This window comes from Nuphar pumila, chromosome 7 (assembly GCF_984573655.1).
Source record: "Nuphar pumila chromosome 7, dmNupPumi1.hap1.1, whole genome shotgun sequence".
Lineage (NCBI taxonomy): Eukaryota > Viridiplantae > Streptophyta > Magnoliopsida > Nymphaeales > Nymphaeaceae > Nuphar > Nuphar pumila.
The window spans coordinates 30603352-30629078 of NC_143255.1; the positions used below are offsets into that span (position 1 = coordinate 30603352).

The 25727-nt window shown below is 38.1% G+C and overlaps 1 protein-coding gene across 2 annotated transcripts; it reads right to left on the minus strand.

The window, feature by feature from the left end:
- Window positions 1-5688: 5688 nt before the first annotated feature.
- LOC149831738 (uncharacterized) lies at window positions 5689-22950 on the minus strand. 2 transcript variants are annotated; one of them, XM_090012196.1, is made up of 7 exons: window positions 22828-22950; window positions 22484-22766; window positions 8838-9140; window positions 7081-7313; window positions 6757-6976; window positions 6377-6610; window positions 5689-6230 (listed from the first exon to the last, which is right to left on the minus strand). In XM_090012196.1, the coding sequence occupies exons 2-7, from the start codon at window positions 22713-22715 to the stop codon at window positions 5815-5817; spliced, it is 1638 nt and encodes a 545-aa protein (XP_089868322.1). In that variant the 5' UTR covers window positions 22716-22766; window positions 22828-22950; the 3' UTR covers window positions 5689-5814. The 2 variants fall into 2 exon arrangements, with proteins under 2 accessions (XP_089868322.1, XP_089868323.1); XM_090012197.1 differs by lacking the exons at window positions 22484-22766; window positions 22828-22950 and adding an exon at window positions 21760-22391.
- Between the last annotated feature and the right edge of the window lie 2777 nt (window positions 22951-25727).

Consider the following 25727-nt stretch of genomic DNA (forward strand, 5'->3'; position numbering starts at 1 on the left):
CTTGAGTCTTTAGGTAGATTGCGGGCGTTGCTGCGCATCGTGCAGCAACGAAGCGCGCGCGTGCGCGCGCAAGGGCACTTGAGGCGCAATGTGGCATTTTGATGGCGCACTTTGCACGCTCGCAGCGGTGCGAGGTGCATATGAGGTGCAAATGTTCATTTTGGATTTTTGGTTTTGAGATATTTGACCGTTTGAAAGGTTTTAATAGCATTTATATTGACTTTATGGCGCTTTGTGACTGTTGGACGGTTTTGAAGACCTTTGATTGACAGTCAAAGGTGGGTGACTATTCAAGGACCTTTTCGTCCTATTTTTAAGCCGTCTGGATTATGACCATTAATCTCATTTATCTCAAAACGTTTTGGCCTTTCTCACAAGTCTATAAATCTCTTCCTTTTCCGTCTTTTGAATCATCGGAATTTCTGACTCTCCCGTTTTCTCATTTTTTTCTTCTCGGTTTGGCTTGCAAAGTTTATGTGTGGGAGAGGTTATCTGTTCTTGCGAAGCAATGACTTTCTTGAGGTTCAAGCCTAGTTGTATCGTGGGAATTCAGTCGTAACAAAACCCTTTTCGCATCTTCGAAATTCCTGGAGTGGGGCGATTGAAGTTCTAAAGATAGCGATCTTAAGAACGTGCCTCTAGACTTGAAATCTCTTTTCTGAAATCCATTTTTCACAAGGTTGGAACAACAATTTACTCAAAACATCATTTTATGACGTTAATGGCGGGAAAGAGTACTTAAGTCTTTGCAAACACACCAGTCTCCGATGCTAAGTGATGCTGACACACACGAGGAAATGAGCTCCCATGTGCTTACATACGTGGCGCTCATTCAGACCCAAGAACACGCACCGGGGGAAACATATAACCTGCTTCGAGTTTACTCGCCCTAAATCTCCTGCCTTTTTTTATTATTATGACAAGTGAAAACAGGGCCTCGGTGTCTGATTTCCATGAGTCCAAAGAGTTCAATCATCTCATTGAATTCCTCCGAGTCCGGATGGTCACTCAACGATCCGAGTAGTTCCTCCACTGACCGGGTGGTGTTCCGATCGCCTAGGAGAACCCATGAAGCCTCCTTTGGGTGCGTCTTTAGAATATTCCATAAAGCCTTGCGGCGCTGCCATGCTTCATTGGAACCATAAATCCCCGTTACCATCACCAAGTCATTCCCTTTCTCAGCCAAAATGGTCATAGACTGTGCTGTTTCCAGCACAATGTCTACTTTAACCTGGGCTGCGTCCCAAAAACACAGAATCCGACTGTTAACTGTGGCTTCAAAGTTTCCTCTCACATTCATTCTCGGGAATTCCTTTTGTTCTACCTGTAGAATTACCTCTGCTGTCGCCTTAGTTTTCAGAAGAAAACCAATATCGACTCTATGAATTTTCATAGTATCCGCAATATATTTTCCGGCCCACTTCCTACCAAGCCCCCTAATATTCCATGCTAGGATCCTCATGGCTAAATGGGGGTGAGGGTCGATCCTCAACTGACGATTCATTCTCAGTCTTATCCTTCATCGACAGCTCCTCTGTATCGGACAGGTCCTGCTCCGCTTCGCCCATCGGAGACGCCCCTTCATCTACACTCTCACTCTCAGCTGTTTCCAGGTCTGGTTTCCCTTGTCATCACAATTTTTTTAGTGGGATTCTGCTTTTTGAAACATGGCATGAAACCTCTTTTAGGCCCGTGATTTTCTTTATCCTTTACATCATTTCGTCTCATTTTCCCCTTGAAACCACCCAAACTTTGGGGACAGATTCGACAGGGAATGGGAGCCTGAGTCCCATCCTAGGATTGGCCTTGATTCGGTGGACGCCGGGACAGATTCGACAGGCTCTGTGTTGCTTCGGTCGAGCTATCTTGATCGTTGTCCATCCTTAGTCCTCCTTATTTGAAGTCTCAGCTCCTTTGATATCCCGACTTCGGCACCTATCAGAAGAGTGGGCAATGGCACCACAATATCCGCAAAAGAGGATACTACTTTTGTATATAATCTCTTGCACCAGAGTCGGCTTATTTTTTATTTCTATGTCGATTGTAGCCATTGGCCGGAACTCGAGAGGAACTTTAACCTTCATCCGGGCGAAGTGCACCCGTTATTTGGAGCGGGTAAAGCGATCAGTTTCAGCAAGGGTACCTCCCAGTGCCCCTCGCAACGCCTGAGAAAATGTCCATCGACCAGAGCTCAACCGGCATTTCTGGGAGGCTTATCCAAGTGGGTACCACCGTATTAACTTCCAGCTTCATCGGTTTTCCAGGATACCATTGGTTTGTAACAAGCGTCCTGTCGGCATCGCGCCAGGCTCCCTTTCGAGTGATGTAGCTCAGCTGCTCCGGCGTTTTCACAAAAAATGAGGAAATATTTGGTGTAAGAGATTTTTTTTTTTTTGAGAAAAAAGAAAATTTGAAATGCATTAAGAATACGTCACAATTATATGTGCTTTAATGTTGATGAGAAATGCATTGAGAATAGGTCACAATTTTACTGTTGAAAGAAAATTTTGGTGTAAGAGAGTTATTTCCTATTCTGCACTAGAGTTTCATATCCGTCAGTTTGTCATGTAAGGCTCTCAAAAGGCCAATTCTCATAAGCTAAACTTCTTGAGATGGGAAAAAATGAGGTTTTCCCATCAACTATTTGCAGCAATGCACAAGGGCTGTTTCGATGCCCAATTATCCACAAAAGTGTGATAAGCTGGGAAATTTGGTATCATTTCAGTGGATGCATCCAAAAGCCCCGTTACTACTGAGGTAAAATAAATTATGAAATCAAGTTTGATAGAAGACAGTTCAGGATTAGTTGGTCTCTTACAAATCCCGCCTAGGAGGATCAACACTATTCAGTGACAATTTTTAGTTTATTGTTCTCTTAAGATGGAAGGAATAATTCATTGAATTAAGGCGATGATGGATAAGCAATGCCTGCAATAGAGAAGAGATTGGAAAAATGGTGATTTGGCATGAACCACCAATTGCAATGAAAACAATGCCCATGTCATGTCAAATTAGCAGTGTAGGTGTCATATAGAAGTTCACTAAAAAATAATGCATATCCAACAAACTAGTGGTGTAAGAGACCTGTTTTGAATTAAGGTTGCACCAAATAGCTACTTGTCAAGTTTGTGGAAGAAAGGTGTCTAAATTTTCTATCAAGAAACAAGTTGTAATTTGCTGGTAAACTGAAAGTTGGATAAACGTATTTGATGCAGGAAAATATCAATGCTTTGTGGTAGATGGACTCTGCCTCAGTATGTGTCATTATAGCGGGTCACGTTGGAAGGAATATTTCTTAAGCTGTTATACTTTGTAATTCTGCTTTTTTGTGTTCTAACTTATTCCTTTGTATGGCATCTGCCTGTTTTTTCTGGATTTCTTGCCTTGCCAATGCAAATTTTAGTTACAAATGGAAGAAAATTAGCTAATTCTCATACATGAAAAGCATTGCAACAGCTTTTAGATTTGGATGTGATTTTCTTCTCCTTTGGTGTTGATTTTCTTTCGATGTTTATTCACACATTGTGTTGCTGCTGACTACCTGCTTTTACTGAAATGCATGTGCAGGTGCTGGTGCTTGTGCCAGTATCATGTTACATTTCAGCAACTGCCCCTTTAAATCTAAATAAAGTGTTATGTGTTTCCAGCTTGGCATACTAAAGTTTGTACTTATGATTTGGCTTAAAATTATAGGACCCGATCTTTGGGTTGTGATATCTGCATGTCAACGCCAACTATATATGACCTCACTTTATAAATTTTTTTCTTGAGTTGCTGAATTCAGTACTTTTTAAAAGTTTTCATTCTCTACCCGCACCAGGTTTTGGTTTGCCCCTATGGCAGCCATCTTAGACCATCTTTTGGATGACAAAAACCCAAAACATATGATCTACATGGTTTGTTTAGTAACATAAATTTTAAGCCTATCAAAGATAATTTGGATTATGTACAAGAAGGATTTTTAAGGGCTACAAAAATCAGCAACTAATCTGTGTCAGAATTTCACAATTTCAAAAAAAAATTATTTTATTTCAAAAATATATGATCCAACACATTATCACTAACAAAAAAACAATGGTGAACGCATCTAGGGTGGCAGATTGAGTGAGAGAAGCGGCTGTTGACTTGAGTATGAAATTATTGCTCTCTCTCTCCCTCTCCCTTTATATACATAGCATTGTCACCCGTACAGTTAAGGTAATTTCTCGGGTATTTTTCGGAGATATTTTCAAAAGTTGATAAATCTCAAAAAAATCTTGGAAGTTTAAAATTTTAAAAATATAAATAACAACAAAAAAACTAAGAAAATAATAAGTTTTGCATTATTGTTATTTCAAAAATATAAAGAAACATGTTTTAAAGGTTTTAAAATTGAAAAAAACAAAAAAAAACAGGAAATGCAAACTTAAAACAAAAAATAATAAATTTTTTAAAAAATATCATGATAGATATTATCGGTTACCTTTGAAATAGCTGATAATATCATGATATTTTCAAAATATCAACGATATTAGTGACAGTGATATATAAAGAGAGTAATTTCAAAAGTTGATAAATCTCAAAAAAATCTTGGAAGTTTAAAAATTTTAAAAATATAAATAACAACAAAAAAGCTAAGAAAATAATAAGTTTTGCATTATTGTTATTTCAAAAATATGAAGAAACGTGTTTTAAAGGTTTTAAAATTGAAAAAACAAAAAAATAGGAAATGCAAACTTAAAATAAAAAAAAATAAATTTTAAAAAAAATATCATGATAGATATTATCGGTTACCTTTGAAATAGCTGATAATATCATGATATTTTCAAAATATTGACGACATTAGTGACAGTGATATATAAAGAGAGAGTAACCCATATCATCATGTATGGGACAAAATGTGTATGTGATGATACGGGTTTCACACACACACACACACAGGTTCAAATGCCTCTAGACCCCTATGGAGCTGGATGTTTTGATCCAAGCACCCTAGAAAGTATTAAACATTGCAAGTCATGATTTTTGAAGCCTTACAAAAACCTGCCTAACTGCCATAATAGAACAATCTAAGAGTTGATTCTCACTAAGAAAAACCTTTAGATAAATATGTAAGGTTAGTTTTATTAAAAACTACCAAAAGAAGAAAAAAGGGCATTGGTACCTACAAATATATATATATATATATATATAGTACAAATTCAGGAACAGAACTATTGAGGTAAAATCACACTTCAAAATTTTCCAATTTTTTGTAAATCAAATGTAACAGATGTGATCTACATGATTTGTTTAGGTGAAAACTTATTTTGAATCACATGATTATGAAAACTAAGCAGGATTTTAAAAGGACTCAAAAATCAGCAGCCCATAATGAGCTAGCTAAACCATGATAACTCAAAAAGACTTAGTTTTACATCAGAAAAACACGATTCAGAGCTTGATGCTTAGCAAACAAACCATGCTGAGCACATCCATGTAGTTAGATTGAGTTGATACAGCTAGTATCTATGATTTCTAGCTCAATAGTTGTGTGTGTGGGTGGGTGGGTGGGGGGGGGGGGGGGGGGGGGGGGGGGGGGGGGGGGGCGTGCTCGTTTGAGGGTATAAGAGAGAGAGGGCATTAAATAATTTAAGGAAAATGTTAGATGTGTCTTATGCAGTGTTAAGTAGAGTTAGGTGATATATAAAGTAACTCAGGCTATGATCCGAGCAATTTCTTTAAAAGGTAGGCGTTTAGCTTCTATAAGGATATTAAGGTTGAGGCTTCGTTCACCCCCAACCTACTTATGAAGCAACAAAACAAAGTAGGCTAAAAGGAAACTATGAATCCATCTCAATAGGCACCGTAGCCAGAATCAGACCTTGTCACCGCCACCCACTTCTCGTCGCTGAACTGTAATTTTTTCACACCTAGAGGTAGTGCCATGTTTGGCAAACGCGGGAACACAACCACTTTGTTTTGTTGTTTAGGAGTACTACTTGATCCAGTATTGAAACAGTTAGATCCTAGCAGTCCTGAATTGTTCAAGATGGCCTTGCTGGAAGAACTAGTAGAAGCAAGCTGTGAATGCTTTGAAGCGGGTACAGATGATCTGCTGCCAACAGTTGAAGAGCTATCAGAAATGAATTGTTTATGCAAATATGCATATATGTCAGCAGCATAGGAGCATGAGATTGCAGATTCTTGGTCTGGCTCAGAATGAGATATGCCTTTGTCTGAGATGTCACTAGAAGTGCCCAGATGTTCACCTAGAAAGCCATCAGCATAAGGTTTCAGAATAGCACACGATCATGAAACCAGAAATTAGAATCTGCCACCAGGCTAGATCTGGCCAACTGCATGAAATGGGAAGCTTTAAATGGGTTTATCCACAATGGGGTTTACAAACTCTCACCATTCATAACTGTGGTACTCTCTTCAGCTCCAGTGTGGCAAGTTAAAGGTGACTTTGGCTCAAGACAGTTTTCATTAGAGAGCAGGCTCACGGCAGAAGCACCAGCACCAGCACCAGCTTTGGGCAAAAGACCATTTTCATTAGAGAACAGGTTCACAGCAAAAGAACAAACAGCAGCAGCCACTTTTATTTCAGAACCTGAGGGCACGCTTGAAAAGATATTGGTTGATCCTCCTGCAAAAGTAAGGAACTTTAACTAAAATCAAGAGATAGGCAACCCTTGAAATGGATAAAATCAAAGATAATCCTCACAAAATATATGTTTCTTCCAAATTTACACGACAAAGTGTTGGAAGAACATGAAAAGGCAGAAAGCATACGTTCTTTGAGAGTAGTCCAAGCAACTTTTGCCGCATTTGCTTCTGCCTCCCTTTTGGTTGTTGCTTGTTCTCCAGAAAAAACTTCACCATCTATCTCAACAGTTGATTCAAACGTTGGCAAGTGAGATGCACCAGATTTTATTGTGGTGTATGCTGGCAGAAGCTGGCCTTTTTTCTGAGTAAGTTCCTGCAGGAGATTCTTGAAAGAAACTGATATTTCCTGCAGAATAGAGATTGCTCAGTCAGCTCTCACCAAACCAAAGAAAAATAATATCCCCTTACCTAAAATGCAACATAATTCAGATTCCTCTCCTGAACATCTACCTCAGTAACTCCATCATCTAATGATGCAAGGGCAGCTTTTGCAGCAGAATGCTCTGCTTCACGCAGTGTACTGAAAAAATCTGCACTCTCAAAACTTTTTCCTTCCAGAGTCACAGTGGCCTTAAAACGAGGGATATGAGATGGACCTTCTCGAATATGAGAATATACAGGCGAATTCCACTTTCTTCTTTGAACAAACTCTTGAAGGCAGCTTTTGTAAACAAGATGCAACTCTGCCAGAAAAATTATTTGGAATGAAAAGAACAACAGGAAAACAAAAACAAGGTTAAATGAGAAAAGAATATACATTGATAACTATAATAGAGAAACATCATCATATTAGTATAGCATAAAGGTGTCTCAATCAGGGAAACGATGACCACCAAAATGCCTGGTGAAATATTATGACAATTTATGCCCCAGCAGCATGAACATGATCATTGAATGCATTTATGGAAACAGCACACCAGGAGTCAAAAGTAATAAGTTCCACTAAATTTCATCGTGAACCATGTTTATGTTACAATTACATTTCGAAAAAAATGCAAGTAATAGGCACTATATCAGTCTCAGCTATATCTTAGGAAGGCAAAAACTCAGGATAATATAGGTTCTGTGACCTACTCAGCCCACTGCATTCTCCCTTCCTGCCTCCAGTTGACCATTAAAATAAGCATCTTCAAAATTAATTTCACAATTTTGAAAGAATTCCCGATTGCCTCATTAGCTGTGAACATCAAAGTTGAACACGTTTCCATTGCCTCAAGCACACTGATCCTGGGAATCCTAATAGCAAGGCTAGCTCAACTAGCTCAAATTACTCCATAATGATCAGTTGGAAAACATGCCTTTATTGATCGTAAACCAACCAATATTTGAAATTAAAAAGATAATAATAAAAACAATAGCAAAGACATACACCTTAATGGTCAAAAGAAGATTGATAGAAGTACTCTTAGTTCATCATGATATTTTATCTATTGCATGTATACTACAACAGTATGATCATATTTGATGATATATGGAGACAATTTACCTAACATTTTGCTATCCTGTAACTCGACCAAGGAAAAAAGTGAAATATGATTCATACTGCTTGCTGAAAGCATGCATAGACAATTCTGAAAAAATGCAACTAAATAAGGTAATAGTTCAATGGATTATATTCTGAAACATGACTCTGGAGTTCATAGGATATTAGGCAAAAAAAAAAATTTAAAATTATTGCTACTATATTACATGGTAAACATCATATAATACCTCCAAAAGATGCCACTCTCAAGTAGTCTTTATATCATACACTGCAAACTGTTGTAACTGAACATCACAACAGGAAACAATTTTAAGTGGGTACAACATATTATAACTAAACAATAAAATGCATGATCCCATCATCTAACAAGATATGTTTGTGAAGTAAAACAATGCACCCAATATAAGCTGAAGAGTCATCATATGGATGGGTCAGATAGGATCAAGCAAAGATCGGAACTTCTAAGCCATGGAGATAATAACATGCCAACATGCAGATCTAATTTGGCCCCACTTCTAAACCAACTTTGAATTTGTTCTACAAGATAAAGGCATCCATAAAGAGAAGATATTCATAAACAGTTCCAGGAATAAAAAATAAGGTGTTCAGATAATAATTAAATTATAACAAAACATGGGGTTATACAGATTTGAAGCACACACACACACTTGACTGTGTGTGTGTGTGTGCATAGAGAGAGAGAGAGAGAGAGAGAGAGAGCAACCTGACACCATCACTTCATTACTTTCCACTAAACTTGGTGTGTCTCCCAGGGTTCCCTCTTTTGCATTATTTTCCGCTAAACTTGGTGGGTCTCCCTGAGTTCCCTCCTTTGCATATGAGTTCTTACATATTTCATTCAGTGATCGTCCTTCCAATGGAAAATCTTTGATTTGCAGACTTGAAAAATCTATTGAAGTAAGTGATACATGCCCAGACTGTGGAGAAGCAGCATCCCGTTTGCCACTATTTTGTTTGCTTGTTTCTCCATGAGTGTGGGTAGCTGTTTGAACAGCGTCCGTATGTCCTGAAACAGTGTTGTGAAAAGCGTTGAGGCATAGCGAGGTGCTCCACCAAAATCTGATGTGAGGCGTAAAGCGTAAGCCTCAAAAAAAAATTTTGAAAACTTAAAAAAACTATAAAAAATATCTAAAATTACAAATAAATAAAAAATGCTTTATTGATGAAGCAACAACCAACAAGAAATAAAAAATCTCAAATAAATACTGAAAAATATGAGATTAACATGTAAAAGTAACATTAATGCAACAATTCTATTTTCTACTATGTGACCTGCAATACACAGATCTGAAATTCAATCTAATTCTGTTTTCTACTATGAGACATGCAAAATACAAGCAGTGGTCTTTGAGTAAAGAGGCATCAATACAATGGCTTGAAGATTAGTAACATTAAAGCCACAATTAAAATTATAAGAAAATAAGGTGTCAAGCATACTTAGCAAGATAAGAAAACAACAAAAATAATTTAGAAACAACATATAGTAAAAATCAACCACTAATGTTGTTCTTACCAGTTTTAAGAATAAACATTATGACCAACAGCAAGGCCAAACTAGCAACTCAGACATTCACAAATAATCATTATGTTATACCGAGTTTTTAACATAATCAGTAGCTGCCAATACAAACATGCACGCATGCACACACATAGACACACATACACATACACATACATATAAATGTATATACAATGCATGTTGTACAACATAAATTCTATCTATTTCATGTTGTATACCAGCCCAAAATTTAACGCTAAAGGAGAGTAGAACTCAATCGAACTGCAGACTGTTATTTCACACAGAAAAATAACAGAAAAGAAAAATATATACAAATTTCTTTCATATCTAAATGACAGAAAAATAACAGAAAAGAAATTTTGTAAATGAAGAGGGAAGGAGCATTACCCTAAATGAAGAAGCATGCGTGGCCGAGAGAGAGACTGTGTGTGTGAGAGAGAGAGACTGTGTGTGAGAGACGAGAGAGAGAGAGAGAGAGAGAGACTGCGTGTGAGAGACGAGAGAAAGAGAGAGACTGTGTGTGAGAGACGAGAGAAAGAGAGAGACTGTGTGTGAGAGACGAGAGAAAGAGAGAGACTGAGTGTGAGAGACGAGAGAGACTTTGTGAGAAAAATACGAGAGAGAGAGAGAGACTGCGTGAAAACAGATATAGGGTCGGGGGGCCTTTTTTAAACCCTAATTTTTGGTCAAATGAGGGCTTTGACCCCTCATTTGACCAAAATTTCAAGGTGTGCGTGCCTCATCTTGAGGCGTGCCTCGCCTCGAGGCGTGCACCAATAGGCCTATGAGGCGCACGCCTCGGGGCTTTTACGCCTTATCCTTGCGCCTCAAGGCATAAAGCCCCTCGCCTTGAGGCGAGGCACATTTTTAATAACACTGTCCTGAAATAAACTAGAGAGGAAAATTAAAATCGAACAAGAATTGGTCTGACAAGAAAAAAAGAAAGGAAATGATAGAGTAATAAAAGACATAAATAGTACATCTTTTCTATCCTAAGATGGAGCAGCAGAAGTACCACAACTCCAAGACAAGATAAAAGGCCCTCCAAGGACTCAAGCCAGGTAAAGCAAGTCCATAAATCATCAGAAAATGAAACGTGCTACCACAACTTATAATTAATGAATTACCCACTTTAGAGCAGCTCTATTTTTTATGCCTCAAACAGAGTAGGAAAATGATTTGAGGCATGTAAAGAAAGGCCCTTAAACAATCCAGATTGTAACAAAGACTGGAACTGATGAAACAATTGTAAGAAAACGGTAGGTAATGATCAATTTATGCTACACAACTTATAATGATAGACAAGATCAATTTATGATAAACTTTGAAATGTTTACTACTGCCGCAGGCACTAAAACATTGGAGATGTGATCAGGCAAATTCATGTAACATAACTAGCTAAATTCAGGGAAATGTTTTTCATATGGCCATAGTAAGAGGGGCCTTCAAATCCAGAATTCATGTTCAAACGGTTTCCAGACACTCAAAACCACAGTTTTGCAGTGGATAATCCATGCTATAATTTTTTTTAAGGTCACCTACATGAAATGATATCGAGCAAATTCATGTAACATAACCAGATAAATTCAGGGAAATGTTTTTCATATGGCCATAGTAAGAGGGGCCTTCACATCCAGAATTCATGTTCAAACGATTTCCAGACACTCAAAACCACAGTTTAAGAAATGTGCACCTTCAGGCATACCATAGGCACTGAACAACAGTGGAAGAGCCTTGTGTACACCTATGAAAGTCAATCACTTCCTGGAAAAACTTTAGCACATTTTACAGATTCTTTGCAGTGGTTTTACCACCCCTAAGTATCCATGCGATAACTTTTTTATTCTTAAGGAGCTTCTGACAGCTTCAGCGTTCTTTGTATTTTTTTCTTAACATAAAAAGTGGTTACTGATTTACTGTAATTGATTTGTTAGAATACAAACAAAAGTTTCCAATAACGCATTTTACTAATATATGTCACATGGGTGCGGGTGCGGGTGCGGCACAATTTTAAAAATTTTGGACACGGGGACTCGGCTATATATATAAATATTTTTTTTAAAAATATATATATATAATAATATATCCTGTGTGTGCATATATCTATATAAATTTTGGACACTCGGCTAGTGACTCTTCCGAGTTGTCTCAGATCCTCAATTAACTGAGTTAAAATAGTAGTATAACTGGGTTAGAACCAAACTTGGCTGAGTTTATCATTGACTCGGCTGAGTCTTAGCTACCATGGGAATAAAACATCATCAAGGTATTAATTAAAAGCATTAACTAAAAGCATGTTCTGGCAAATGCATTAAACATCTTTTGCTAAAATTATAACATTAATTAAAAGCATTAAAAGCTTTTAATTTTTCAAAGCTAGATTTGAAAAAGAGAGAGAATTAAATGTTCTCGGTGGATGAAAAATGTTGGTACTCGTGGATGAGAATTTATTAGCCTTTATAAGAGATAGAACTCGGTGGATGAAAAGTGTTGGTACTCGTGGATGAGAATTTATTAGCTTTTAAGATTGAGAGAGAGAATTAGATGATAATATTTAAGAATAATTTTTTTATGGGGCTTATGAGAGAGAGAATTAAATGATAATTAGCTTTTTTCATGCTATATATATATATTTTAAAAACTATATAAAACGATCATTTTTTTTTGTTTTTTGCTATAAAAATGGACAATTTTGGACTCGGTCAAAGTTGACCGAGTCCAAAAAGTGGACGGACTCGGCCTCGACTCGTTGACCGAGTCCGACTCGGCGTTGACCGAGTCCAGGCCGAGTCCGAAGCCGCACCCGTGTCGGGGCGTGTCGACTCGGGTGCGGCGCCTCCCTAGCCGAGTCCGTGTGACATAGCCTAGGGCGAGTTGACAAGCTCAAAGATCTAGGCCTGTCCAAAATTGGCTCACTCAGGCTCAACCTAACTTTGCTCAGGTATGTCTTCAGCTTGCCATGAACCTCTGATCGTGAATCTTGATCTGGCTCATACCTAAGCTGGATTGGGAGTGGGCAGCTTGCCCTGAACCTAGGCCAGTGAAGCTTGATCAGGCTCATTTAGAACATGCTGTCGTAATATGGGTGCTTGTGCACCTCCAAAGCACCCATGTGGCACACACACCTATATGACACATGCCGATGTAACATGGGCGCTTATGCACCTCCAAAGTGAAATGAAATGGGGATCTTCGAAACACGAGCTTTGATTAACAAGCGCAAGTGTCAAGAATGACACTAAAGCATAACCCTTAAAAAGGGTATAACTGGAAACAAAATAAAAATAAAAATGTATTCTTTATTGATATGAAAAACCAATTGCTTAAGAAGCATTGGAGTGAAATACAAGAGGGGCTGCACCCCTTTATATACACAGCTGAAAGAGGACTCAATAGAGCTGTTGGGCACAGTCCAACAGCTCTATTTAGAGCTGTTGGAATGTGTCAGTCCAACAGCTCTATTGCTAGTCAAGTCTGGACAGGACTTGACTAGCAACAGTCATTCTAGTTCAAACTGAACTAGATGACATAAAGACAAAAAATAAAAATAAAGGAAAAAAAATACAGAAAAGAAAGAAATTAAAAATGTATTTATATATATATATAATAATATAATATTATTATATATACATATATGTACATTTTAACACTCCCCCTTAAACTTACGGTACAATGAGCGAAAGTTTGTCTAAGAGAAAGTGAAATCGGGGAGCAGCGAGAGGCTTTGTAAAGAGGTCTGCTAACTGATATTCTGAAGTGACATATGGCAGATCAATTATCCCGTGTAGATATTCCTCTCTGACGTAGTGACAATCCATTTCGATGTGTTTGGTGCGTTCGTGGAATGTTCTGTTACTGGCAATGTAGATCGCACTTTTGTTGTCACAACACATTTGTGAAGCCTTTGTTGCTTCAACTCCCATGTCAGCAAGCAGTCGTCGGAGCCAAACTACTTCCATGGTCGTGGTTGCCATGGCTCTGTATTCAGCTTCGGTGGATGAGAGAGATACCTTCTGCTGCTTTTTACACCTCCACGAGATTAATGATTCCCCTAAAAAGACACAAAAGCCAGTGGTTGAGTGTCTGTTATTGGGATCACCTCCCCAATCAGCATCAGTATATGCAATTAAATCAAGAGAAGAGGAGGAAGATAAGAAAAGTCCTCGTGAAAGAGAGGACTTGATGTATCTGATAATACGCATGACTGCTCCCATATGAACAGAAGTAGGAGCATGTTGAAATTGACTTGCTGTATGAACATGTGCTATATCTGGTCTGGTAATGGATAGATAGGAAAGTGCCCCGACAAGCTGTCTGTAAGGAGTAGGGTCTGCAAGAAGTTCTCCATCATCAATCTTCATTTTAACATTAACAACTTCTGGAGTGTCAACTTTCTTATCATCAGTAATACCAGACCTGAAAACAATATCAAAAGCAAATTTAGTCTGAGATAATAAATATCCTCTAGGAGAATAAGCAACTTCAATGCCTAAAAAATATCTCAACAAGCCCAAATCAGTCATTTCAAAATGAGATTTAAGAAGTGTTTTGATTGTTTCAACTCCCTGTTTATCGCTTCCGGTGATGATCATATCATCCACATAGAGAAGAAGCACAATGATCCCTGCATCAGAATTCTTAATAAACAAAGCAGTGTCAGTTAAACAGAATTGAAAACCAATATCAATCATAACACGACTAAACCTATCATACCAAGCTTTTGGTGCTTGTTTAAGTCCATAAAGAGCTTTTTCTAAGCGAAGGACTTTACCCTTAGGAATACTTAGACCAGGAGGGGGTTCCATATATACTTCTTCAACTAGCTTTCCATTTAAAAAAGCATTTTTGACATCCATTTGAAAAATAGACCATTTTTTGATAGAAGCTAAGGCAATTAAGGTTCGGACAGTAGTCATACGAGCCACCGGAGCAAAGGTTTCTTCATAATCAATCCCATATTCTTGGGCATAACCTTTGGCTACTAAACGGGCTTTATATCTTTCAAGAGTACCATCACTCTTGGTTTTAATTTTATAAACCCATCGACATCCTATAGTTTTCTTCCCTGGAGGAAGATCTTGAATATTCCATGTAGAAGCCTTTTCAAGTGCATCTAATTCAACTTTCATGGCTTCTATCCATTTGATATCATTTTTTGCTTGAAAATATGTGGATGGTTTTTCATATGAGTGAATTAATGCAATAACTGCCCTATATGTGGGTGAGAAAGACTCGTATGATACAAACTTTTCTGGAGGCCTCGAGATTCGGGATGATTGTCTAGTTGGAATGTTAGAATATTTCTCAAGTGCACATGGAGTATTAGACTCTTGTCGCCTGGAATATTGAATACTAGTATCTCTATGAACTTCTTCATTTTCAACATTAAGATCAATAATTCTTGGATCATCATCAAAGTTACAATCAAGGTCATATTCATCAGATGTTGATGTTAGATCTAGCAAAAAGGAGTACTCAGTGACGTCTTTTAATTTTCTAAAATCAAAGAAGCTCTCCTTTTCAAGAAAGGAAACATTTCTAGACACATATAGTTTATTATTTTTGAAGTCAAAACATCTATAACCTTTCTGGTTTTCAGCATATCCTAAAAAGGCACAAGGAATCGCACGAGGGGAAAGTTTATCATTTTTGTCAGTAAATATGAAACATTTGCACCCAAATATTCTTAATCTAGAGTAGTCTGGAGAAATGTTCATAAGTTTTTCAATGGGAGTGATATTTTGTAACGAAGAAGATGGCATCCTATTAATGAGATAGGTGGCAGTTAAGGCAGCTTCTGCCCAAAAGTCTTTAGGGACTTGATTTGCTATTAATAAAGTTCTAGTGGTTTCTATAATATGGCGATGTTTTCGTTCTGCCAGTCCATTTTGTTGAGGTGTATAAGGACAAGATCTTTGGTGTGTGATGCCATGCAATTTAAGATAATTTTGAAAATCTGTGGATAAAAACTCTCCCCTTGAATCTGTGCGAAAAATAGTAATATCATTTTGAAATTTGTTTTTAACCATATTATGAAAAGTTTGAAAGTATGAAAATACTTCAGACTTATGTTTGAGAAAGTACATCCACGTATGTCGGGAGAAATCATCGACAAAAATAACATAGTAAACAAATCCTCCTTTAGAAATTACTGGTGCAGGACCCCAAACATCCGAGTGTATTAATTCAAGTGGTCTTGAAGAGAAAAAGGTTCTGTTCTGAAATGGTAATCTTTTCATTTTGCCGAGAATACAATCTTTACAATCAAATGATTCAGAGTTACAAAATTTCCCTAGATTTGGAAAATGTTGGATTTTGGCTATATGTGGGTGACCAAGTCTCTTATGCCACAGTTCCAACTCTATTTTTTGAATATTATAACAAAAAGCTTTCTTCGGCATTTCCAAAAAATCCATGTAATAGAGTCCTCCTTCTCTATGGCCTTCCCCAATCAGCTTGCCTGACTGGCGATCCTGTACCCAACAACCATGAGAAGAAAAAGAAATATTACACCCATAATCAGAAATTTGAGATACAGATAAAAGATTTAAATTTAATTTGGGAACATGTCTAATTTCTGGAATAAAAAAATTTTTTGTTTTATAAATTTTTTCAAAATCTCCTATTCCTTCTATTTCAAGAGAAGTCCCATTAGCAGTAAAGACCTTTGACACACTTGTTTTATTTTTAACACATTTGGATAGACTTTGATTATTTGGGGTCATATGAAAAGATGCACCAGAGTCAAGAAGCCAAGAAATTTTACCTAAATCAGAAAAAGATGAGGCTGCTGCGCCGGTTGAAGCTTCAGATGAGGAAGAGGCACCTTTGATGAGAGGCTGAAGGATCTCCATTAGTTGGGCCAGGGAAACTGGTGCATCCTGATCTTTAGGTTCCGATCCAGCAATTGTAGCTCTTTTTTCTCTCAGCTCCTTAAGTTTGGGACATTGTGGCCTGTAGTGTCCCGGTTCATGACAGTGATGACAAATAACTTTCTTCTTATCATAGTCACCATTTTGTCGGTTAAAGTGAGGAGGCCTATATGATCGAACATGATTCCCTGGTCTAGACACGGCTAAAACGGAATCATCTTCAATTTTTAAAGAACCTTTCCGGAGACGATTTTCTTCCATTGTTAACTCTTCAATAGTTTCAACAATAGAAGGAATTTTTCCCCGGTGAAATAGGGCCGATTTAGTGGTTTCAAATTCCGGCCTTAATCCAGTGATAAACTGGTAAAAATGTTCAACATCGAGTTGTTTCTGACGAAGCTCGATGTCTTCGGCACAATGCCACTTTGGTTCTAAAAGGGAAAGTTCTTCCAAAAGTTCGGACAACCCATTGTAATATTCACGAATAGTTTTGTCTCCTTGTGTCATCATTCGAACTTTTTCTTGGAGGTTGCACACGTGTGCAATATCTTTAAGGGAATACATATTCTTAAGGTATTCCCATGCCTTATCGGCATGATCAAATTTGGCAAGACTTGAGCATTTTTTAATGTCAACGCTATTGATAAGCCATGACATTATCTTCGCATGAGATATTCTCCATTCTTTCCATTTCTTCTCGTATGAGGCAATAGCCTTGATTTTCTCTTCTTCTGATAGAGGGACGTCTTTATCACCCTCCTTTTTAGTAAGAGATAGCTTAGGTTCCGAATCGGAACCATCCACAATCCCCCATAAGCCTTTTCCCCATATATGGTGCTTCATGATTGAAGCCCATGTTACATAGTTCGTATCGCTTAATTTCATAGGCATGATGGTGACTTTATCATTGTCATCCATCGATTACAAGGAGAGAAAGAATAGGGATAGAAGAGAAACAAGAAGGAAAATGAGAAAGAAAGAAAAAAAAAAAACAATACAACAAGATGTGAAATCTTCTCCAATGAAGTGATAAAACACTTCTCTTCAAGTGGCGAACACTTTTGCAAACGGGCACGGAAACCGAGGCAGCTTTTCCTCAAGATTTAGTACTTCCGCGGCTCTGATACCATGAAATGAAATGGGGATCTTCGAAACACGAGCTTTGATTAACAAGCGCAAGTGTCAAGAATGACACTAAAGCATAACCCTTAAAAAGGGTATAACTGGAAACAAAATAAAAATAAAAATGTATTCTTTATTGATATGAAAAACCAATTGCTTAAGAAGCATTGGAGTGAAATACAAGAGGGGCTGCACCCCTTTATATACACAGCTGAAAGAGGACTCAATAGAGCTGTTGGGCACAGTCCAACAGCTCTATTTAGAGCTGTTGGAATGTGTCAGTCCAACAGCTCTATTGCTAGTCAAGTCTGGACAGGACTTGACTAGCAACAGTCATTCTAGTTCAAACTGAACTAGATGACATAAAGACAAAAAATAAAAATAAAGGAAAAAAAATACAGAAAAGAAAGAAATTAAAAATGTATTTATATATATATATAATAATATAATATTATTATATATACATATATGTACAGTTTTACATTTTAACACAAAGCACCCATGTTGCACCACAGAGGTGGTATCCATGTTGTAAGAGGTGTCCTGTGTCAAGCTGAAGGCCCAAAATCGAATCCCTCTGCCACATAGGGCGGCTGTTGTTCTGGTAGGGGTCCGCCTAACCCCAGCTTGCATCTCAAAAAAAAGCACCCATGTTGCACACACACCTATATGACATAGGCCCGATTGTAAAAAAAATCAACTTATAATTATAATTATATAATTGTAAATGCATTCTATGAAATCTCACGATGCAAGTTGTTTTGACTCAATCTAACCTTGTAGATGTGTTCAGCATGCTCAATTTAGTGGGAAACAACCCTTGGATGATGTCTTTTCCAAGAGAAAACATGTTTTTTGAGATAGGAAACATTGGGGAATTTAGAACTGTTGATTTTTGCATTGCTGGAAAAACCTGTACACAGGTCAAATTCTGGTGATTCAAAAGCTAGTTCCCACTAAAAACATGTAGATCACCATGGAGTCGCCTGGACCCAAAAAAAGAAAGGGAAGTTGCAACTTTTAATCCTATATCTATATATGTGTGTATGCATGGGTGCACGCATACACACTGTGAAACCCACCTGACAAAAAAAAAGAGAGAGTCCTGAACGAATGGTGAAGATGGTTCTCCAACCGTCTCTCCCGGTCGTCGCAGGAAGGGGGTGAGGATAAACCTCACTCCCCCCACCCCCGCCTTGTCGGATGGAAGGGTGAGGTTTATCCTCACCCACCGTGAGGTGAACTTCTTGGTCCATCAAAAGAGGGAGTCGAGAGAGAGTTTGAGAGTGACAAAGAGAGCGGGAGGAGAGTCACCGGACCACGCTGCCAAAAAGAGCCACCACCGATAGGTATGCCCTCCCCTTGTTCTTCCTTCCTTAATTCTGTTTTTTTTAGAAGGTCGGCAGTTGTGACTGCCGATATGTGGCAGAAAAAAAAACGGACAGTCACAGCTGCCGATGTTGTTGCAAAGAGAGAGAGAGAGGTTGTCGGCAACCTCTGTGGTGGGGGGGTGGAGGTCGGGAAGGGGTTGTGCCCCTTTCGCCTTAACCCTAACCCAAGAGTCGGCAAAACTGACTAGATCGAGTCGGGTCTATCGTGTCTTGGGTCGGTTTGAATGCGACCCAAACCAAACCAGAAAAAAAAAAGTCTTGATCGACCAAACCGATTCTGACCAAACCGGACCAAGTCGGGTCTGATAGGCTCTCGGTTCCCTGTTTGGGTATGGATTAAACTAGACCAGACCGGGCCTAGGTCCAGTTTGATCCAGTTGACCTAGACCGATCCTAGTTGAACCAGATCCAAACAGAACTAGGTCTGGATCTAGTATAGAGCTAGAAGGATCAATCTTGAATCCAGATCAGAACTGAATCTAGATCCAATTCAAGATTATTTGGATCAATTTTGAATCCAACATATAACTGGATCTGGATCCAGTCTATAGCTGGATGGATCAGTTATGGATCCAGATCGGAACTAGGTTAGGATTCAGTCTGACAGTGCTTGATCCAGATCTGAACTGAATCTCGACCGAGCTTGTAATTTAGTATGAATTTAGTTTGAAACTGAACTGGAGCTTGTTCAATATGTTCCTGACTGGGACAGAACTAAACAAGTCCAGTTTGTCCCTGACTAAGATAGAACTGAACCCAGTTAACAACAGTTGGGTCTAGTCTAGTTACGCTAAATTGGAAATGAATCTGCAGCTGTTAGTAAGTGAATCTATTATGGATTTTTGATAATTCAATTGAGTTTGAACCCAAACCTAGTTGGGTCTAGACTAGGTTCAGTAAACATAGTATTCTAAACTCATACTAAGTAGGTCAAATCAAAAAGTTGAAATGACCAAATTACTCTTGTACGTACAGAATATCAAATTAAGTAAAATGAGCATAACTTTGCACCTCGAACTCATATTTGAGTAAGGTTTGGTGCGTTGGATTCATATCACAAAGAGAAATCTTCATGTCCTATAGTTCTGACCAAACGAGGGGCACAAAAATCAAGGTATGACAGATCACCTCTAGAAGAGTATTTTGATGATTTTGTTAAAATATAAATAATGTATATGTATTAATATGAATAACATTGTGTGATGATCAAATTATATTGTTAGAGCCACTTGAGACTCGACTAGAGTGCAACATTCACATTCGAGGTAAGGGGTATTATAAGTAACCATAGTTGTGAATAAATTATGTTGCATTGCATGTTAACATTGTTTTTTGTATATTAGCATTTTAAAAATGTATCTCTTGAGTGTGAACATGATATACATAGAATGATCATGCATGAGTTAATTGCAATGAGATGAATGCATACACATGCCGATCTTGATATATCATGCATACTGTAAAGAAATATTGTTTTTTGACCACATATATATGTTATACGCTCTGAATGACATGCATTGTAATGAAAATTGTGATTAGCCTTGAGTTCCTTGAGTTTAACCATGTTTTTTTAATTTAAATTGATATTAGTATGCTTAACAACTTAAACCTCATAAGTGACAAACTGTGAAAAGGGTTATCTGGTTCGCGGCCAAGGTGCAACTACCATAGAGAGTGGACCGTCAGATTTAACGATGTAAAGACTCTAACTCGTTGCATGCTTAATATGATAAAAAGTACGAGCCCTAGTACAATTTTGAGATTGAGAATAAGACCCGTCGTGATTATTTTACGATGACACTCATGAAAGAACGAGTGAAACGCTAGTTTCAGAGTAAGGTTCAAGGAAATAAACTTAAGGTTGTATATTCACACAGTATCTGGGACTCTAGACAACCATAAATGGTTGAAAGTCATTTATGATTAGTATGTAGCATGAACCATGCCAAGTTTGAGTTTGACCTCTCGGTTAACTACCGATGGGGTCTCCTTGTTGTTTCACTGCAGTGCCTGGTGATTCGAAGATCACTGAAAGCGTAACACGGGTTGCTACACCCATAAACAACTATGACCAGTATAGCCGACCTAGTGCTATAATCTGTTGTGAGTAAGCGTTAGATTAAGAGACTTAAAAAAGAAATTTAAAATATACAAACCTTGTCTGCTGTGTTGAAAACTAAACTCAGATTAGGAGCTTAGAGTCCACTACAGTTGTAAGCTAAAATCATTTATTGCTTATAAATATTATTTACTAAGTTGTAGACACACCTCTTGAATAATTATAATTGTAGGCTTCAAATACCCTAACGAAGGTAGGACATAATCAACTACTTCAATTATGCAGTAGAGATATTTGTTAGTTTTATTTTCTGTCAATATTCATGTAATTTTTGTGTATATTAAGAATGATGAACCTTCTTAAAGAATTTGAATCTATTAAAGAAAAAAATTAGTCATGTTTTCTTTGTGCGAACTCAATATGCTTTTCCTCAGAGAAGTAATACCAACCCGACCTGGTCTATAGACCTTCCGGATTGAGGTGTTACACTCATTCACAATCGAAGTTATTAAATCATTATACATCCTATTTTAATCATTCTTAAATCAAAATTCCTCTACTTTAAATAATTCTTACATATTTCATGTCCTAAAGCTTGTGGCATCCTAAAGCATAAAACTAAAAAAACAAAGAACTTACTCAAATCAATGCCACTGCCTCACCTCGGATTAATAAATCAAACAAATTTCTGAACAAGCTTGCAAGAAATGCGAAAATGACGAAGGCCATTTAAGTCATTCAGTGCTCCCAACCTCCACAGCAATCACCTTCTCAGCTCTTCGCCGTACCACGCGCTCAGCAGAGGAAGCAGAACGAGGGCATCATCGTCATTTCAAAATCACCACACGCATCATTTCATCGAACGGTTTCAACATTTTCTCAAACAGAGTTCAAGATCTCGCAGGACGAAGGGGAACAATGACAAGGTCGTTTTCGTCACATACAATTCAGGTATTCAATCCAAGTTCACAGTGTGCTTTGGTACCCATCATCAGTGCAATTCTTCAACTGAGCACAGGGGCATTTTCGTCATCTCAGGTACAGTCCGAGTGTTTGGATTCAGTGGAAAAGGAATTCCTAAATTCCCCGGAGAATCCATCTTCGTCTCCTGCGGAACCCAGATTGCGCTCTTGCCCTCTTTTCACGATAAGAAAATAACCATCATCTTTGAAAAAAAGGAAAAATGATTCTTTGCTCTCCTCCTTCCAACCGCTTTTCTGCAGAAAAGGAATTGACTTTCCCCACAAATTCCATTTCAGAAAATAGGGAATAATGCGTACACCATGGGATTCCGATCCCCCACATTTCTCCCTCACCTTCCCCCTGTTTCCGAAAAGCAGAACAAATTGGGCATAAACCAACTAGGGAAGGACAGAATCGGCTTACCTTTGACGGAAGGTGGTCCGACGTTGGTGAGGGACTCGAACGCCACCTTGGCGGCTTCGTTCTGAGCATCTTTGGAGGATCTGTGGGAGGCCTGGCTCTCGTAGTCAACGCCATCAACGAGGACGGTGGACTTGAACCGAGGGTTGTGGTCTGAACCGTCCTTGGTGGTCGTGTACCTTGGGAGGTTCCATGAATTCTTCTGGCAGAATTCCTGAAGTCTGGTTTTGTACATGGTGATCGCCCCCACCCTCCCTCCTCTTTGGATCGGAGAAAAGAGAGGAGACTGCGACCGAGCAAATCAGTAGAAGGAGGGAGAGATGCAGAGAGCGAGCGAGGGAGCTTACCTCGAACGTGTGCCCTCAGATCTCTTAATGAGGTCTGGCGAGAGATATAGAGAGAGAGCGAGAGAAAGAATGAGCCGAGAGGCACAGGAGTGGGAGGAGGAAGGGTGGAGTATTTATAGAGCGGGCGCTCCTGATTTTGAGACGCCCGGAGGGGAAGAATGGGGGCCTTTGATTTATTTTTTTTTCATTTCTTTCTTAAAAAATTTCTTTTATGTGTTCTGGGAGAAGCTGGTGACTCTCGTTCATGTAAAGATCAAGCCTGCATCTATGCGAAAAAATGGTCGAGATTGAGGCTAGGTCTGATAAACGAGCTAAACGAGCCGAGCTTCAAAGTGTCCAGGCTTCACTCATTCTTCTCGTGAGCAGAGCCGAGTTCGAACTCATAATGAGCTAGCCATGCTTGTTTGTATAGAAAAAAATACATTGCTTTAGAATTGAAAGAAATAAAATTAGAAATAAAATACATGTAAGATATGTATAAAATATATCTAAATTATATTTTTTAATATCCAACAATATTATATGATTCAAACGATAGGAATGGCAGTGAACCAGAAAAAATGGGGCAGCCTCATTCCGTTTGGATCGGGGATGGAGGACATGAAACAGGGATGAAGGTTAAAATCAAAACCTGTGTGGAGATAGAGTCACGCTTTCTCTCAACCCCCCCCCCCGTCTTGCCCTGCCTCCCCCCGTTTTGTCATGTCGTTAGTAAAATAACTAAAATACCTTTAAGGATGATAGTGGACCAAAGAGAAATTGGGCCCCGCCTCGTCTCATCCCGTTTGGTGTGACCCAAACCAAAAAAAAAAAGTCTCATTCGATCGAACTGATCCAGACTGAACCTGATCGACTCAGTCTGATCGAACCTATCTGGGTGTGAACCCAAACCGAGTTGGGTCTGGCTAAGACCGACTCAGTCCAAACCGAGTGTAGTCAGCGAGTCTCAAACTCGACTCGATCAACTGAACCAGTTCTGACCAAGTCGAGTTTGATAGGCTCTCGGTTCCCTGTTTAGGTCTAGATTAAGCTGAACCAGATCGGGGCTACCTAGACTGATTCTAGTTGAATTAGATCCAAACAGAACTGTGTCTGGATCTAATATAGAGCTGGATGGATCAATCATGAATCCAGATCAGAACTGAAAATGGATCCAATTCAAGATTATTTAAATTAATTCGAAATCCAACATATAACTGGATCAGAATCCAATCTATAGCTGGATGGATTAGTTTTGGATCCATATCAAAATTAGGTCTGGATTCAGTTTGGCAGTGCTTGATCCAGATCAGAACTGAATCTCGATCGAGTTTGTAATTTAGTATGGATCTAGTTTGGAACTGAAATGAATCTTATTCAGTATGTTCTTGACTGGGACAGAACTGAACAAGTCCAATTTGTCCCTTACTAAGATAGAACTGAACCCAGTTGGAACAGTTGGGTCTAGTCAATTTACACTAAACAGGAGATGAATCTGCAATTGTTAGTAAGTGAATCCAATATGGATTTTTGACAATTCAATTGAGTTTAAACCCAAACCTAGTTGGGTCTAGACTAAGTTCAGTAAACATAGTATTCTAAACTCATATTGTTTTGACTTAAGATGAGTTAGGTCAAATCACAAAGTTGAAATGACTAAATTATCTATGTGTACCTAATATCCAATTAAGTAAAATGGGCATAATTTTGCACTTTGAATTCAGATTTGAGTAAGGTTTGGCACGTTGAATTTGTATCATAGTGAGAAATCTTCATGTCCTATGGTTCTGACCAAACCAAGGGCACAAAAATCAAGGTCTGACAGATTTCCTTGAAAAGAGTATTTTGATCATTTTGTTAAAATATAAATAATATATGTGTATTAATATGAAAAAGATTGTGTGATGATCATATTCTATTGTTAGAGTCACTTGAGACTCGACTAGAGTACATCATTCACATTCGAGGTAAGGGATATTATAAGTAGCCTTAGTTATGAATAAATTATGTTGTGCTGCATGTTAGCATTGTTTTTCGTATATTAGCATTTTAAAAATATATCTCTTGAGTGTGAGCATGATATGCATAGAATGATCATGCATGAGTTAATTGAAATGAGATGAATGTATACACATGCCGGTCTTGATATATCATGCATACTATAAAGAAAGATTATTTTTTGATCATATATATATGTTATACGCTCTGAATGACATGCGTTGTAATGAAAATTGTGATTAGCCTTTAGTCCCTTGAGTTTAGACATGTTTGAATTTAAATTGAGATTAGTATCCTTAACCCCTTAAATATTAGAAATAACGACTTGTGAAAAGAGCTATCTGGTTTGCGGCTAGAGTGCAGCCACCATTGAGAGTGGGCCGCCGGATTTAATGATGTAAAGACTCTACCTCGTTGCATGCTTAATGTAATAAAAAGTGTGAGCTCTAGTACAATTTTGAGATTGAGAATAAGACCCATCGTGATTATTTCATAATGGCACTCATGGAAAAATGAATGAAACACGAGCTTCAAAGTAAGGTTTAAGGTAATAAACTTAAGATATGACTTGGGGTTTTATATTCACACAGTATGAGACTCTATACAACCATAGATGGTTGAAAGTCATTTATGATTAGGATGTAACATAAGTCATGCCAAGTTTGAGTTTGACATCCCAGCTAGCTACCGGTGGTGTCCCTCTTTTTTGTTTCACTGTAGTGCCTGGTGATCCGAAGGACATTGGGAGTGTATGGTTCAAGTTTAGTTTAATTTCTTGCATGAAAAAATAAAAAGAAAAGAAAAATATATTTCGTTTTGATAGTTTAGTCATTTCCAGGATTTAATCATTGAAAAATCTTGATTTAAGTAGATTGTGGTTTTAATATAGGCTTTATATTTTGTATTTTCTTGATTCTTGATTA

Bases quoted from the DNA above. Each gene is read 5' to 3' on its own strand.
- LOC149831738 (XM_090012196.1), bottom strand. From the start codon at position 22,715: ATGTACAAAACCAGACTTCAGGAATTCTGCCAGAAGAATTCATGGAAC. The intron at 9,141-22,483 runs GTAAGCCGATTC...ACACTGTTTCAG, and splicing joins CGGACCACCTTCCGTCAAAG to GACATACGGACGCTGTTCAA. The intron at 6,611-6,756 runs GTATGCTTTCTG...TTACTTTTGCAG, and splicing joins TTGGACTACTCTCAAAGAAC to GAGGATCAACCAATATCTTT.